We start from the raw sequence: 16,067 nt of genomic DNA, 5'->3' as shown, positions 1-16,067 counted from the left end.
GCTCCCTTCCTGTCTTCTGAGGTTTTAGATAGGCAAACTTTTGTTAGCAAGAGACTTGGAGATGCAAGTGATGATGAACAGGCCCTGAAGACCTTCCAATGGACCAGGTATCAAGGAGGATTTGCTGCCTCCATGAGTCCAGGATAGCCTTAAAAGCAAATTCTTCTTGTCATCTATAGTAATAAGCGTGGATACTTATGTAGGATTTTTAAGCTTGCAAATCACGATATATATATATGTATGTGTGTATACATGTATAGATATACATGTGTACATGCATGTACAAAAGGACTTGTTCTGTCAAACTTGGACTCAAAGGGCCACATCCAAGGACCTGGAAGGCCACATGTGGCCACAAGGCCACAGGTTCCCCACCCCTGCAACTATCCCCAAAAAGTCATTCTCCAGCCTCCACTAGAAAACTTCCAATAAGAGAGGACTTACTTTGTATTCCACTTTTGGAAAGTCTGACTTGGTAGGAAGTTTTATTTTCTTATATTGAGCTGCAATCAAATACGCATGGTAATTTGCACCCATTTTTCATCTCTTACTCTCTCTGGAACCGAGTAGAATAAGTGACATCTCATAGGGCCAGAGAATCACAGAACATAAGGAGTCTAGGAAGTTATGCTGATCCAATCCTGGGTCATCTCCAGTCATCCTGATGAATATCAGGTCACTGGATTCCGATGACTCTGGAGGAGAAGTGAGGCTGGTGACCTGCACAGCCCTCCCTCACTCAAAACAAAGTCAAGTGCAAGTCATGTCATCATTTCTCTGATGGCAAGGTCTTCTTCAGCAATGAAGGATGAACACAACAATAACATATACATGGGGCAGCTAGATAGCACAATAGATAGATGGTGTGCTGTGGAGTCAGAAGGAGCTAAGTTCAAATCTGGCCTCAGATGCTTACTGGCTGTGTGACCCTGGGCAAGCCATTTAACCCTATTTGCCTCAGTACCTCAACTGTAAAAATGAACTGGAGAAGGAAATGACAAATTACTCTAGTATCTTTGCCAAGAAAACTCCAAATGGGGTTAAGTAGAGTCAGATGTAACGAAAACAATTCAACAACAACACACATATACATGTGTGTATATATATGTATATTTAAAATGTCAGATATATTTTAAATATTTTTTTAATCTTCACAGCACATCTAAGTATCATAGATATTATTACCTTCCCTTTTACAAAAGAGGAAGATGAGCCTCAGACATTTTGAGTAATTTGCCGAGGGTCACATAGTTAATCTACGTCAGGAGAATATTTAAGCCTAGATCTTCCTGACTGCAAGTTCAGAAATCTTTCTGTTATTCCATGATACATCTAAGAAGAGCTATGAGTGCAATTGGTACAAAATTTAGTTCTAGATAAACTTGTTGGAGCCTGAACTAGTGAAATCTGAAATGGCCCCAGAAATAGTTGGGCTGGTAGACCAAAAGGCTAGACATCTTTCTTATATGAGAATGTCCCTACTGCCTGGTCAACCAGGCATATGCGTGCATCTATATATATATATATTCACAAATATATGTACACATACATGTATATATCACACACACATACACACGATGCAGATACAAATAGTGCCATAAGGGTTAAAATAATTTTAAGGATTGCTTTTCCAACACTTTGTGAAGCCCTGTAGCTTATTCTCTAACTTGAAAGTACCCTAAAGTCCTTCCTCTTATCTTGAACCTGTACCAAAAGAATTGCTTTTGTCTCCCTTATCCTGTGTTCCCTGGGTCTTTTAATTTTTAAACTGTATCCTTCTGCCCTATCCTTAAACCATAACGAATTCCCTTTGTCTCCCTCATCCTGTCCTGTCTTTGATCTTTAACCCTCATAAAACCTCTAAAGCTACATCACCATTCTGAAACCCCTATATAAGCATAACTCCCTCAAATAAACTCTCACTTTTTGCTGGGAGACCCATGTTTTTTTACATAATAAAGCTCCCAGTGGCTACAGAGAAGGTCTAAGTGAATTCTTTCACACCTGAACCATGCTCTCCCAGCTCTAAACTTCAATATACACACACATCGTTGGGATTTCCTATGACTCCCTTCCACCGCTCCTCACTCCCCCATCAGGAGAACACTCCTTTGCCATGAATAGGTTCATTTAAACAAAACAGTCCAGCTCTAGGTCCATGATGCTTTGACCATGTCTGAAAAGGTCTTATTCTCCACCTGTAGGCCACTGTCTCTTTGCCAAAAGGTGGGAGAAATGCTTCACCATCAGTTGTCTGAGAACACAATTGATTGCTTTGCTGATCAGAGTTATGCAATCTTTCAGTGTTGCTTTCCTTTATTTTAATAGTATACTTTTTCTCCTAATTCATTTCTCCGTCAATTTATACAAGGCCTCCTGAGTTTCCCTGAATTCTTTATATTTGTAATCTCTTACAGAATAATATATCATTATATCCATATGCCATAATGTGTTCAGTCCTTCCCAAATCAGTAAGTGCTCAATTTCCTTCTAGTTCCTTGCTACTAAAAAAAAAGTACTTCTGTAAATACTTTGGTTATATGGGATCTTTTCCTCTGTTTAAGATTTCCTTGGGTTATAATGTTAGCCATTTTTCTAAAGAGATGGTTTATGCAAAAATTTTGAATAGTTCAGCCAAATCTGTCCCCTGAGGATATTCAGATTTAAGAAGCCACTGGTCCTGCTTCCATAGACATAACTAATGGAGAAGGGGCCCACCATCCATGCCATCACCACCACACACTACTAACCAACTGTCACTAATGGGCAGGTATACCCAAGAGACCTTGGAAGAGCAGTATTCCCCTCCCTCCTCTGCCTCTGCTAATTCCAGATTAATCCTTGTAGAGATTTGACCTGTCAAATACTTCTTCTGCAACCAGAACTCTTGCCCCCAACATCCTTGGCCTTTCTAGATTGTTTAACATCAGAAATAGATATTATTTTATCAATGGAAATCATATTAAATAAACTGCATTACCATTTGCTTTACCACTGTGTCCCAAGGACCACTAGGCTTTTTCATCTGACTTGCAGCTAAAATTTTCTGTGTTTTGCCTCCTTCTATGAGAATGTGAAGTCCTTGACTTCAGGACTGTCTTTTTAATTTATATCCCCAGTGCTTTGCAAATAAAAAGTGCTTAATAAATGCATTATCGCTCATTTATGTATCACTCATTGACCTGCTTTTGAAAGGCAGTGAAAAGAGAGCTGCCTTGTTGATTGTAAGTCTACACATCTCCTGCCTCTTATTTATAGGCCAGTTCAGAGGAGTAGCTCTCTGGATAAGAGTTCATCTTCCTAAGAGTGTTAGCCAACCAAATCATCTTGGTTCAGCCCTAGTCACTCAGACCTACCCCTTAAGAAACAATCTGATCATTTACTTTGATGCAGCCTCAGGCTCTGAGACTTATTCTGGTGTTGTGACTGTCCTCCACCTGAGAGGCCATACTCTATAGCAAAATATGGTTATCAAATGTTCCAAACAAGGCTCACTGTCCTGCAAGATCATCCAGTCAAATTCATGAAGGGAATATCCTGATAAACACTCCCTCCGTGCTTTACACACTGGACCCTCCATCATTCTTATTTTTCTTTCTAGTTTATCAATGTCTTTTTTTGAAACCAAATATGTCTTTACATTCATCCCTATTACATTTCATCTAACTTGATTCAAACCAATGTTTCTAGTCTGTTGAAAATGTTTCTGTTGAATTTGGTTTTTGATTACTTTGAAATTACAAAGCAGTCTCAATAATAGATCACAGTTTCATGTATTTTTCTGTTCTATTCCGTATATGAAAATATTTGATTTGGGGGAATATTTTAAGGTCAGAATTAAACTATAAAATAGGATGTGAGCTCTGTGAGAGGAAGGATTTTTTCATTTTTTGCATTACTAACATTTCACACAGTGTATAACTAACACCTCCTATCACAAAGAAGGTACTTAAGTACTTTCTGAATGATTAAATTTTAAAAAGATTCAGAGTAATGTGGGAAGTCAGAGAGAAGTAATCAGAATGAAGAAATCAATATATTCAAGGCTAACAATGTAAATAAAATGATAGAACAAAGGTGAACACTGTATAATTGTAATGACCAAGCTTGGCTCTAGAGCAAAGGTGAAAAAAGGTCCTCTCTTCTTTCACTGCATAAATTGTCAGGCATAGTTACGATGATCTTTGCTTTGCTGAACTGTTCTTTCTTTTTAAAAATAATAATTACAAGAGAAAATTTGCTTGTTGTGGAGGGATGGGGTATGCAATGGTGCTTAATGTTTGCTGTATGTAAATAAATGTTATGTGAAATCAGGAAAAAAGCAACAATAATAATGATAAAATAATCCCCTCTTCAACATTCCTCTACCCCCAAAAAAAGATTGTTTGGGATTCTGACTCTCTTCTACCTTAATGGCTATCTCTGATAACTTTCTCTCCTTTGCAATTTAATAATCAAGTCACATATACCTTTATCCCAGTCACTGATAAGAGAATCTACTGAAGAACACACAGTATAGGAGCCAATCACAGAGAGATCCCAGGAGAACTTTACCTGAAAACTCTATCTCAGGTAACATCAAATCACTAATGGGTTTGGGCCAACTGTTTAATCTGTTCTGAATTCATCTACCTGTACTCACTTTATTTTTATCTTGTCCACAAGGATAGTTTGTCTAATATTCCACTAAAATCTGGATAAAATACTGTTGGGGGTGGAAGCTCAATTCCATGTGGACAGTCTCGGGCGGGTAAAGGTGGGAACTTCTAAATCTTAGAGTTCTCATGAGGCCCCCCAGAAAACAGCAGGGAATCGAGGAGTGAGACCGAGCTATCTCGTGTATTTGCGCCTCTTCCCGTGAGAAACGTGATGGGAGAGAGCTCTCCCCGCCCTCGAGATTGGCCCAGGTCTGGGCACACCTATTGTTATCTAACAGGCACGGTATTCAGGTGCAAACTACGCGGCCAGAGAGCTTAAGTAGGGTCAGGAAAGCCCAAAGGTGCTCTTAGCTCGGGAGGGGCCCTGACAGGACAGAAGGCTCCGTTTTTCCTCTCTTCGCTCTCCCCTCCCCCTCTCTCCCCACTTACACTTCTGCTTCCAATCTCTTATTATAAGATCTTTGCCTCCTTGGGAGATTCCTCCCTCCCTCCTAAGGAAGAGCTTCCCCTGCACTTGTAACCAGGACCCTGAATAAAGCTTAACCCTTGTTCGACTCCGGAAAGTCTCTTCTCTCATACGTTTATCCGGTTTGGCCAGCTGAAGACCTGCGATAGAGGTAAGGTAAGACTCGGGTAGCCCTCAGGCCTCTAGGCCTGGCAAAATACAGCTAAGAGAATTTGGGGATCTACCTGCCTCATAGTGCTGTCTATGAAATTAGACTGGCATGAATGAAATTACCCTGGCAGGACCTGTTCTTGATGATGCCATGCTGGTTCTTTGTGATCACCACTTCTTATTCTAGATGTAAGATGGTGACATACACATGATTTTCCTGTCCTTTACCATAAATTCTAAAATGGAGTACTCACACTTCTGCAGTGTTTTTATCATTTCTACATCATCAAGCAATTCTGCTGTTGTTGAGAATTGGATGATCTAGAGTAATAACTCTTCCTTCTGTTGCTTCTTCTGATTTTTTTTTTGAAGGATGAAATTAAATTAAAAAGGTGTTATGCAGAACTTCAACATACGTCTGGACTGAATTCTCCCATTTTTACTGTCATAATTCTATGATCCTACTTGTAGAATCTTTTTTTAACTCATTGATTTCCTCTTTCTGTCCAGATGGTCTGTAATATGGATGACAATATCCCTTCTGTTTCTGTCTTCATTGATCGTCATCCAAAGTCACTCTACAGTGCTTCTCTCCTGTGATTCCTTGATTTCTGTACTCGAGGAACATATAATACTACTTTGTTCCTGCCTTCTTTTTTACTTATTCTGTTCCCTTTAAATAAGGGGTAACCTCCCAGAGCCATAGTCCAGCCCTTAAAGTCATCCTACCTAGCCTCAGCATTATTTATTTTTGTACCTAGATCAAGGTGCTTATTACCTACATACATCATGTATTAATCCATAGATATCTAAAATTATTGGTTTTATTGCTTGAATTATTGCTTTATTTTATTGCTTTATTGCTTGAATTGAGGATTCTGTGTGTTTTTTATTATTTTTCTTCTTACACAGTAGCTACTTTTCATGTTAATCATGTTGGTGGGCAATTTTCTTTTTATCACTTTTAGCTACACTGATGTGATTCTCTCTGGCCTGGATCCCATAATTCCTATATTTTACCTGTGATCCATAAATCCAAGTTATTGTCTAAGATACAATTTTACCCAGATGTTTACTTCAAAAATCTTTTGAAATTCTTGCTTTTGTTCAACAATAGCAATGAAAATGCTAACTGTGCTTTCAAGGTCTTAGTTTCTTGCTCAAAAATGCATAATCATCAGTAATGCTTCCATTCTTTTTTCTATTATATTCAACTCATCAAGCACTTATTAATCATATACTATATCCAGATAATGGGGTGATGGGACCTGGACCCCTAAAAGGAAAAGATCATGTCTTTGAAAGCAACCCAGTCCCTGAATTTTCCTATACATTTCAGCAGCCCAGATCATTGGCACCTCCACCTAAGGCAACTGGCCCACCCCAGTCCACCTGGATGACTTAATTAGCTTACTTGACAGAGCTTTTACTGTGTTCTTGGTCCACCCCAAGACTACTTGCATATATGGACCATTCCTTCATCCCATCTAGATCACCTAATTAGTTCACTGATGCATCTGGCCCATCACAGACTACTTATCACTTCTTAATCCCATCCAAATCTTCTCACAGTTTTTTTAATAGAAAAGTATCATTCTCACCTCCAGTAAATTGCAGATTCACTAGGAACTCTGCCTGCTCCTATCAACATTATAATAAATCTCACTACCTTGACTGAAAGAAGGCTTGAGCGCTTGAATTCTTTCCAGGCAGACTCATCCTGTACCCTTACATTTTGGGGTTCCCAGCACCCCAAACTGCAACGCCAAGAACTGTGCTAGACCTTGGGGGATAGATAAAGTTTAAGTTTACAGGCATCTATAAGTGAATGTTTTCTTGGATAGTCAGTTGGGCAAGCTTTGTAGCAATGCTTTATAGATTTCTTCTGGCAGTATCATTTATTCCCATGTGAATTAATCAGAAGTAAGTAATAGTCATTTTATATGACAAATTTTTGGAGGTGCTTCCATAATGTACTGCACACATGCTCCAAGAAGAAAGTTCAGGGTAACAAGGGCAACAGCAGATTTGGATTTGAATTTGACTCTTTTGACTCCAAACTGAGTGCTTCCCCCCACCCCCGCCATTTCATTAATATCTCAAGCCCAATTTGCCCATAAACAATTTGGTTTGGACTCATGGTCATCACCTTTTAGGTGGAAATAGTCTAAGTAAAGTCTATAAGTAAAATAGTACAAAATAGTCTACATACAATATAAAATAGTATATAAAGTCTATAAGTAAAGTCTGTAAGTAAAAGTACCATTTCTCTTAGAAATGAATAAATGGAAACCTAAAAACCAGCCTGAATTAGCTAGGAAAACTTGAGGTACAGAACTTTTTAAAGTATAATTTACTACATAACAAGACATTTTGCCTAGCTGGTTAGTTCCACTGGATGGACATTGATTCAAATGAAACTGGGATAAGCTTTGAAATATTCCTATATAATCCAGTTTGAACTATGTATTTCAAAATTCTGTTTTATAGCCAAATGATATATCTAATCAAATTGAAAATGCCATCACCACAAGGGCAAATGAGAGGGAGTATTCTGTTGACAGTGCAAATTCATAGTCACTCTTGGAAACAACTCAAAATATATTCATGTTGCTGGTGAGTTAGCAGTGTCATTTTCATGTAGGAAATAGAGTGTAACTTATTCTCAAAGAAAGAAACTATATGACTTTTTTCTTAGATGTCTCAATTAATTTTAAGATACTAGCTGAACAATGACTTTTGAGCCATCTCTAATATGCAATTTACTGTGCATCAGATTGCGTGTGTTCATCCTTCGTGGCCAAAGAAGACCATGCCATCAGAGAAATGATGACCTGATTTGCACTTGACTTTGTTTTGAGTGAGTGAGGGCTGTGCAGGTCACCAGCCTCGCTTCTCCTCCAGAGTCATCTGAATCCAGTGACCACATATCCCTCAGGATGACTGAAGATGACCCAGGATGAGGCAACTGGGGTTAAGTGACTCATCCAAGGTCACACAGCTAGTGAGTGTCAAGTGTCTGAGGTGAGATTTGAACTCAGGTCCTCCTAACTCCTTCCCTGGTGTTCTATCTACTACATCACCTAGCTTGTGCATCAGATGAGGACATTAAGAAGCAATCTCTGGTTCTGAGCAACTTACACTTAAAATATCTGACACTGAGTTTTAAAAATAGCCAATGAACAATTTCAGATACAAAGAGGGCACAGAGATCTTTGCCCAAAGAGAGTATTCTATAGCTATGAGTCATAAGTTCCATTCTAGTAAGCTCTCCCAAGACGGGGAATGTTGCACCATAACTAATGTAAGAAAGCAGCAAGAATAAACTATAATCCAGTGATAGGGTCAAAAGCAAATGTGACATTTTAGAAAACAACACAAAGAATGCTAGGAATTACCACTTGTTCATACTATGAGATACCAAAATTAAAAATCAGGCTGCCCAACCAGTAGATAGAAAATATAGTGTAACTATATTTTCTTTATGAAAAAGTTGATATAAACTTGCAGTGAACAAAAACACTTCTTAGCTGTGCTTAGAATCCTTGTAATGTTTAAATTGTTTATGAGTTAAATTGTCAATTTAACAATTTAATAGGCATTTATTAAGCACCTCTTATATACCTGGGAAATGCTAGGAATTCAAAGAAAAGCAAAACAATTTCTATTTTTAAGGCATTTATATTCTAATGGGGGTAGATATCATATAAATATTTAGGTAAATACAAGATATATACAGAGTACTCAAAGGCTTTCTGAGAAGAAAAGGCATTAGCCTTTTCTAAGGTGCCAGGAACCTCCTCCTGCAGAAGGGAGGATTTGAGCTCAGCCTTGAAGGAAGCCAAGGGAACTAAAATGGTGCAGGTGAGGGGTCAGAGTGATAAGGAATGCATGATCCTTGTCCTTTTTCCCAAATGCATTTGGATGCCTACTTCTGGAGCGGAAGATGATGAGATTCAAGTAGAGTGGTCAGTGAGAAGCCCATTATCTCAAATGGCACTTAAAGCCACTTTAGAAGACAATGGGATTCCAGTAGGCTGATCAAGGAAATACCCTAACAGAGGCTAAAACACGGAATGATAATAATAACAAATAATGCCCCAAATTCTGATCTTCTGCCCCTGGTTACCTCATTTTCCTGCCCATGGCAGGTTTTCCTCTATAAGAATCCCTAGTCTCTCCTGGCTAGTGGGCCTTCCTTAAAGGAAGGGTGTCCTCCTTAGTGAGCTTCTCCCTTAAGGACCTATCTCACTTAAGCTAGGGCTTCTCCCTTTAGTGGGTATCCCCCTTAATCAGACATCTCCCTTGATGAGGAGGCATCCCCCTTAAGGAGCAGTCTCCCTGAAGCAGCTAGCTCCTGGGCAAGACCCTCTCCTTTGGGGGGGTGTCTCCCTTGGGGGGCAACCTCCCTTTGGGGGCTGCCACCCCCTCCTTAAGCTGGGGTGTCCCTTAAGTGGTTTCTCCCTTAGGGGGTGAAGGAGCCTGCTTGGTGTGTTGTGTTATCCAAATAAACACCTTTACTTGATTTGGAGACAGCTGAGTGAATTCTTTCGAGACAATCTTGCACCCCAACACTTTGGGGAGCCGCTGAACCTCATCATTTCTGGTACCCAACTGATCCTCATCAAGAGTATTCATGGCATAGAGGACAGGTAATGTGAAGGCAGCATATTTAAAGAAAACTGTGCTCAAGGCTAGGTTATAAAATAACAGCAAAAGAATCTTTTGTTTGAGGCAAGAACAGTTGGGGTGGGGGTGAATGATCATGGTGGAAGGTGCAGTACAACAGACAGTCCAACCAGGGCACAGTCACATCACGTGAGGGAGTAAACCATCCCACAGGGAGTCCGCTCTTTGACCCCATTGGGGTGGGGGAAGGGTGGGCCTTGGGACTGTGGCACTGTAATGGTAGGATATTGGTGGGGTGAGTTATGGGTGATTGGTGCGTGGACTGGCAGAGGACCCAAAAGAGAGGTGTGGTAGGAAGAATGTTTCTCTTGATGTTGGTTCCCTGGGGTACAGCCCTCTTCACCTGGTGTTACTAATGGCTGCCATTATAGGTAAATAAAAAATGAATTATAAACAAAATTCTAGCTTCAAAAGATATCAAAAGAACTGCTACCTAAGCCCTTTCCTAAGAATAGCAGAACTTTGAAATAAACAAGATTCTTTGACTAAGGTAATTAAAGCTACAGTAGGAAAAAATGTTATGGCATGATTAAATAAATATTTGGTAAAAATACAGAAAGTTTTAATGTTGTAGAACAGGCTTAGAAGCATCCAACTCTGAGATATATTTAACAGTGCTCTTATCTAAAAATCAAATGTGCTAAATGAGAAAAAGTTTTGCATTAAATATCACAAAACTCTGATATAAGGATACATAGGCAATTGATAAAATGATCAAGAGGCATTTACTAAGAGCTAAGCAGAAAAAGAATATGAACAGAGTTTTCAAAAGAATCTCAAAATATCAGCAGTCATATCAGAATATGCTCTGAGTCATTAGTAAGAGAAATAGAAAATGAAACAATTCTAGAGTTTTGCCCTGTACCCTATGCATTCACAAAAAATGGAAAAAGTCAGTATTGGAAGTGGAGTGTACGGATAGGGGGAGGGGCGGAGACAGAAAGGCTAATTCGGTGTTGATTAAGCTATGAACTGGGCCAACTGTTTTGGAAAACAGTTTGGAATTATGCAGGCAAAATGACTAAACTTTTCATACCCTTTCATCCAGCATTCCTGCCACTGGGTATATAGCACAAGAACATCAAAGACAGAAATACAGGTAGAGTATATTCTAAAAATTCAGAAGTACTTTTTTGTGGTATCAATGAACTGGAAATAAAGTCCATCAACTGGAGAATGGCAACTGTGATGAATGAAAATAATACTGTGCAGTAAGAAATTATTAGTATGAGGAAAACAGAGAAACATGGGAAAATCAGTAGAAATTTATGCAGTGAAAGAAGTTAAATAAGAGTAATTGTGGAAATGTTGACTTTTTCTGTATTAGAAAGAAGAGTTCAAATGGGAGGAGGGGCAAGGTAAGATCCAGAAGGGAAAATAACCTATGATATAAAAATATAAAGCATCAAGAAAATGTATTTTTTTAAACAATTAAAAACAAAACTTATGTTATTGCCTAGTCCAGAGATGTCCTGCAGTAGAATCAGAAATGCTTGTGAGTGCACACATGCCGCACACACACACACACACACACATACACACACACACACACACTCATGTGAGCTACATAGTTACTTTCAGTAGAGTGGATTGGTTAACATATGAGAAGTCACATAGTAGGACCTCATATACAACGTTGTACTTTTAATTCACAGCAGCACAACTTAAAAGATAGTAAAGAGGAAAAAAATATAAACACTTCTCCAAACATCTCCCTGGAAGCATTTCCCACCTTAATCTGGAGGACTGCTATTTCCATGTCCAAAGTTCTCTTCAGTGGCAACAATTTCTGGGACACATGAATCTTTCTTTGCCTCTCAGCAATTTTCAGCTTCAGAAATCTGAGTTTTTCTTCCAATATATGTAACTCAATATCACCATTTCTCTTCATCATCTCTTGAATGTTTATTTTCTCATAGAAAATACACACCTCTTCCTCCCGTTCAATCAGTAAAACACCACTATGGTCAAATTCAAAATTATGGGTTATAGAGATAATAAGATTACCTGTGAATTAACTATCAGGGACCTTAAAGAGAAATTGAGGTTGGATTACTTCCAGGAGACAATTGGAATCTAACTAAGGGTTAGAGGAGAGGAGTAGAGATGGAGATTGGAGTCTGTCTCTCTCTCTGTTCATTCATTTACTGATTCATTTATAAATTTATTTATTACCTCTGGGAATGGAAGAAAGAGGTCTGTTTCCTCTGAAGATTCTTTTTAGTGTCTTGGGATTGTAAAAAATCTTTTGACTAGGACTAAATGTGGAGTTAGCCCAACTCTGATATATTAGTTATAAGTATGAGAACTTAGAATAATTTGTAAAACATAGATAAATTCCAATGAAATTCTGCCTTTCTCTACAACAAGCATAATTAGGGTTAGAAGTTTCACATTCTTTGATAACTCTTTTTATTATTTCTGTGCCCTCTCTTTCCATGCCTTCAATTCATTTTTCTCTCTTCTCAAAGCAATTGTTTTTAATGCTTGCAAAATTACTTGTCATGATTTGTCTTTCCTTTTTAGCTAATCCCATGTTATCAGTGCCTCCTTCTCCTTCTCATCTTTCTCCTACCCCTTTCTCCATCTTTCCCAGTGCTCTTTTGATGCTCATCAAGTTTTTTCATCACTTCTGAGATCAGAGAACATTAGTTCTCCCAGTGCCTAGCACAGGGTCTTATACATAGTTGTAACACAATAGATTGTTGCTGTAGGTGATGATCTGAATCTAGGTTCTATTATTATATTATATTACAATGTCACATATCAGATTTTTTTTTTCAGTAGAGGCAACTCCAAAGAGGCAATGGAGTGGAGTGGAGTGGACAGAAAGATGATTTTGAAGTAAGGAGGATGGGTTCAAATCTTTCTGATATCTACAAATTTCATGAGAAGTCATTTGAATTTTAAGACTAGAAGTTGCAGATTGGCATCAGGGAATGACACTTTCACACCAGGAGTTTCCTCATTAATGAAATCATCAGTTCGGTTCTTCCTCCTCCACCCCACCCCTAAAAGAAAAGCAACTCTGTGGGAGCGATTTAGTATTTTTGGAAGCTGTTAAAATTGTGTTCTTTTGTTTAATAGAGTTAAAGAAGCTGCCTAAAGAACCTAATTTCTTTCTAGAGAACATGTGATGGGATAATAATAGCGTGCACAGAAAATCCAGATCCACAAAATTGGCACCAGAATCAAGGAAATGCTCAGTGGTTTGTAGAATTGAGGTTGTCTTTTGCCTCTTTTTGTATCCTCAGTGCTTAGCATAGTGCCTGGAAGATAGCAGGCACTTAACAGATGTTTAATGGATTGAATTAATGTCAGAGGAATTCTTAGTAAAAGCCCTGAAAAACAATATTTCCCTCCCAACTGAAATATTCTCAAACACCTCTGTATTTCTTCCCCCAACATCACCCCTAGGCCAAATAGCATTTGGCCAAGATAGCCAGCTCCTTTTTATATTCAATCAACTTAGCATAAAAAAATACCAAAAGAAACTCAAGTTTAGAAATGTGGCAGTGCTTCGAGTTAACTTTAGGTAGAAGAACTTGAAATCCCATAGTGTTTTTTTCTCATAGCCAACGTTCTATTTTACCTCTCATTTCGACTCTGAACAGCTTTCTCGTATCTTTTCCGGAGCTGTACCATCTCTTCCTCAATGAACGTGACCACGTTGGCGAGCCTTTCAATGTTGTTTAGTTGTTCTTCTCTCTTCTCTCTCCTTTCCTGAAGTGCTGCTATAACTTTACACACGTCATTTTCCATGCTCTCTTTGATTGTAAGGTTGTTAGACCGTTTCAGGAGAGAATTCTGCAGTTTTCTAAATTTAGAAATAATTAACAATTGGGCAAGGAATAAACTTAGATTCATTTTGTTAATTGATAATTTTCTGAAAGAAGTAGATGCATATATTTCCTTTCTCATTGGGGGAGAATTAGTTTGCTTTTGTGAAGGTTTAGTAAGGAAATAGTTTTGCAGAAATGCAAATTATTTCATTTTGCAAAATTATGCAAAAATTTTAATAACCTCTTTCACAACCTCTAAAATGATCTCAGTTACATAAAAATTAAGCTAAAATTATATTCTGCTTTTTATTCTAAAGATCTTTTTGTATTTAGCTTCTACAATAACTAAGAGGGTATTTTTTCCCTTGTGTGGTTCAGTCATTTAAGTTGTGTCTGACTCTTTGTGACCCCATTTGGGGTTTCCTTGGCAAAAATATTGGAGTGGTTTGGCATTTTTTTTTCCTCTAGCTCATTTTACAGATGAGGAACTTAGGTAAACAGAGTCAAGTGACTTGCCTAGGGTAACATAACTAGTAAGTGTTTGGCCAAATTTGAACTCATGAAAATTAATCTTCCTAACTTCAGGCTTGGTACTTCATCCTCTGCACCAGCTAGCTGCTCCATAAGAGGCACCGTTGTTGTTTGGTTGCATCTAATTCTTTGTGACCTCATTTGTGTTTTTCTTGGCAAAAATACTAGAGCAGTTTGCCATTTCCTTCTCTTGCTCATTTTACAGATGAGGAAACTGAGGCAAACAGGGTTAAGTAACTGGCCTAGAGTCACACAAATAATAAGTGTCTCTAGACAGATGTGAATTCAAGAAGACTCTGGGTCAACACTCTATCCACTGCAACATCTAAGGGATTCTACTTTTTTGTTCAAGAAAACATGGTATCTGCCTTACACAGGTGGAAATCAAGGAAATATTAGTTATCAGAGAAAACTGATATGATGGAAGGAACATAGGATCAGGAATCAAAGGATGTGAGTTTGAATCATAATTTTGCCATTTACTAGCTATGTGACCTTAAATAATTTAATTTCTCTCTATCTCATGTTTCCCATCTATAAAATGAGGGGATCAATCTAGATTATCTCCATGATCCCTTCTTACTTTAAATTTTATGAGAAACACAAATGTGTCAAATGTTCAATCTTTTCCCCAGTTGAAAGACTGAAAGCTCCTCCTGGTATAGACAACCTGATTTTAATTTCTCATCCACCTCTTTAAATAGTTTTATAAGCAACATTAGCAACCACATTGAGATTTTTAATTATCACTGTAAAAATAGAGGCATTGAAGTAGATGATTTTTTTAAAGGTCCCTTCCCACTCTAAAATAGAATTCTAGAATTATATATAATAAATATCTAGATATAGATATATCTATATCTAGATAGATATTAGATATATCTATGTAGATATCTCTCCATATCTACCGATCTATCTATCTATCTATCTATTCATCTATGTATTCATCTATCTATCCATCTATCTATCCATCTATCTTTCCATCTATCTATCCATCTATCCATTCATCTATCTATCTATCCATCTATCTATTCATCTACCTATCCATCTATCTATTCATCCACCTAGTCATCCATCTATCCATCCATCCATCCATCCTTCTTCCTTCCTTCATCTCTTTCTTTCTTTCTTTCTTTCTTTCTTTCTTTCTTTCTTTCTTTCTTTCTATCTATCTATCCATCCATCCATCTATCCATCCATTTATCCATCCATCCTTCCCTCTATCTATCTATCCATCTATCCATCTTTCTACCTATCTATCTTTCTATCCATCCATCTATCTTTCTATCTATCTGTCTTTCTATTTATCCATCCATCCATCCATCTATCTATCTATCTTTCTTTCTATCTATCTATCCATCCATCCATCTTTCTACCTATCTATCTATATCTATCTATCTATCTATCTATCTATCTATCTATCTATCTATCTATCTATCTATCTACCTGTCTATCTACCTTTCTATCTATCTACCTATCTATCCATCCATCCATCCATCCATCTTTCTATCTACCTATCAATCTTTCTTTCTGTCCATTCATCCATCCATCCATCCATCCATCCATCCTTCCATCCATCCATCTATCCATCCATCCATCCGTCCGTCCGTCCGTCCGTCTGTCTTTCTATCTTTTTATCTATCTATCCATCCATCCATTCTTCTTTCTATCTATCTATCTATGTATCTATGTATCTATCTATCTATCTTTCTTTCTTTCTATTTATCTATCTATCCATCTTTCTATCTATCTATCTATCTATCTATCTATCTATCTATCTATCTATCTATC

At 37.9% G+C, this 16,067-nt stretch overlaps 1 protein-coding gene across 3 annotated transcripts in view; it reads right to left on the bottom strand.

Annotated features, from left to right (window-relative positions):
• The window catches only part of CCDC146 (coiled-coil domain containing 146), a 187,666-nt gene that overhangs the window by 22,245 nt on the left and 149,354 nt on the right, over positions 1-16,067 (bottom strand). For all 3 annotated transcript variants that reach the window (XM_072653160.1, XM_072653161.1, XM_072653162.1), the window contains 2 exons: positions 13,556-13,780; positions 11,696-11,924 (listed from right to left, as the gene is read on the bottom strand). In XM_072653160.1, coding sequence (XP_072509261.1) covers positions 11,696-11,924; positions 13,556-13,780 — 454 coding nt within the window. The remainder of the gene's footprint in view (positions 1-11,695; positions 11,925-13,555; positions 13,781-16,067) is intronic.

This window comes from Notamacropus eugenii, chromosome 3 (genome assembly GCF_028372415.1).
Source record: "Notamacropus eugenii isolate mMacEug1 chromosome 3, mMacEug1.pri_v2, whole genome shotgun sequence".
Taxonomy (NCBI): domain Eukaryota; kingdom Metazoa; phylum Chordata; class Mammalia; order Diprotodontia; family Macropodidae; genus Notamacropus; species Notamacropus eugenii.
This window is presented reverse-complemented; position numbering and strand designations above follow the sequence as displayed.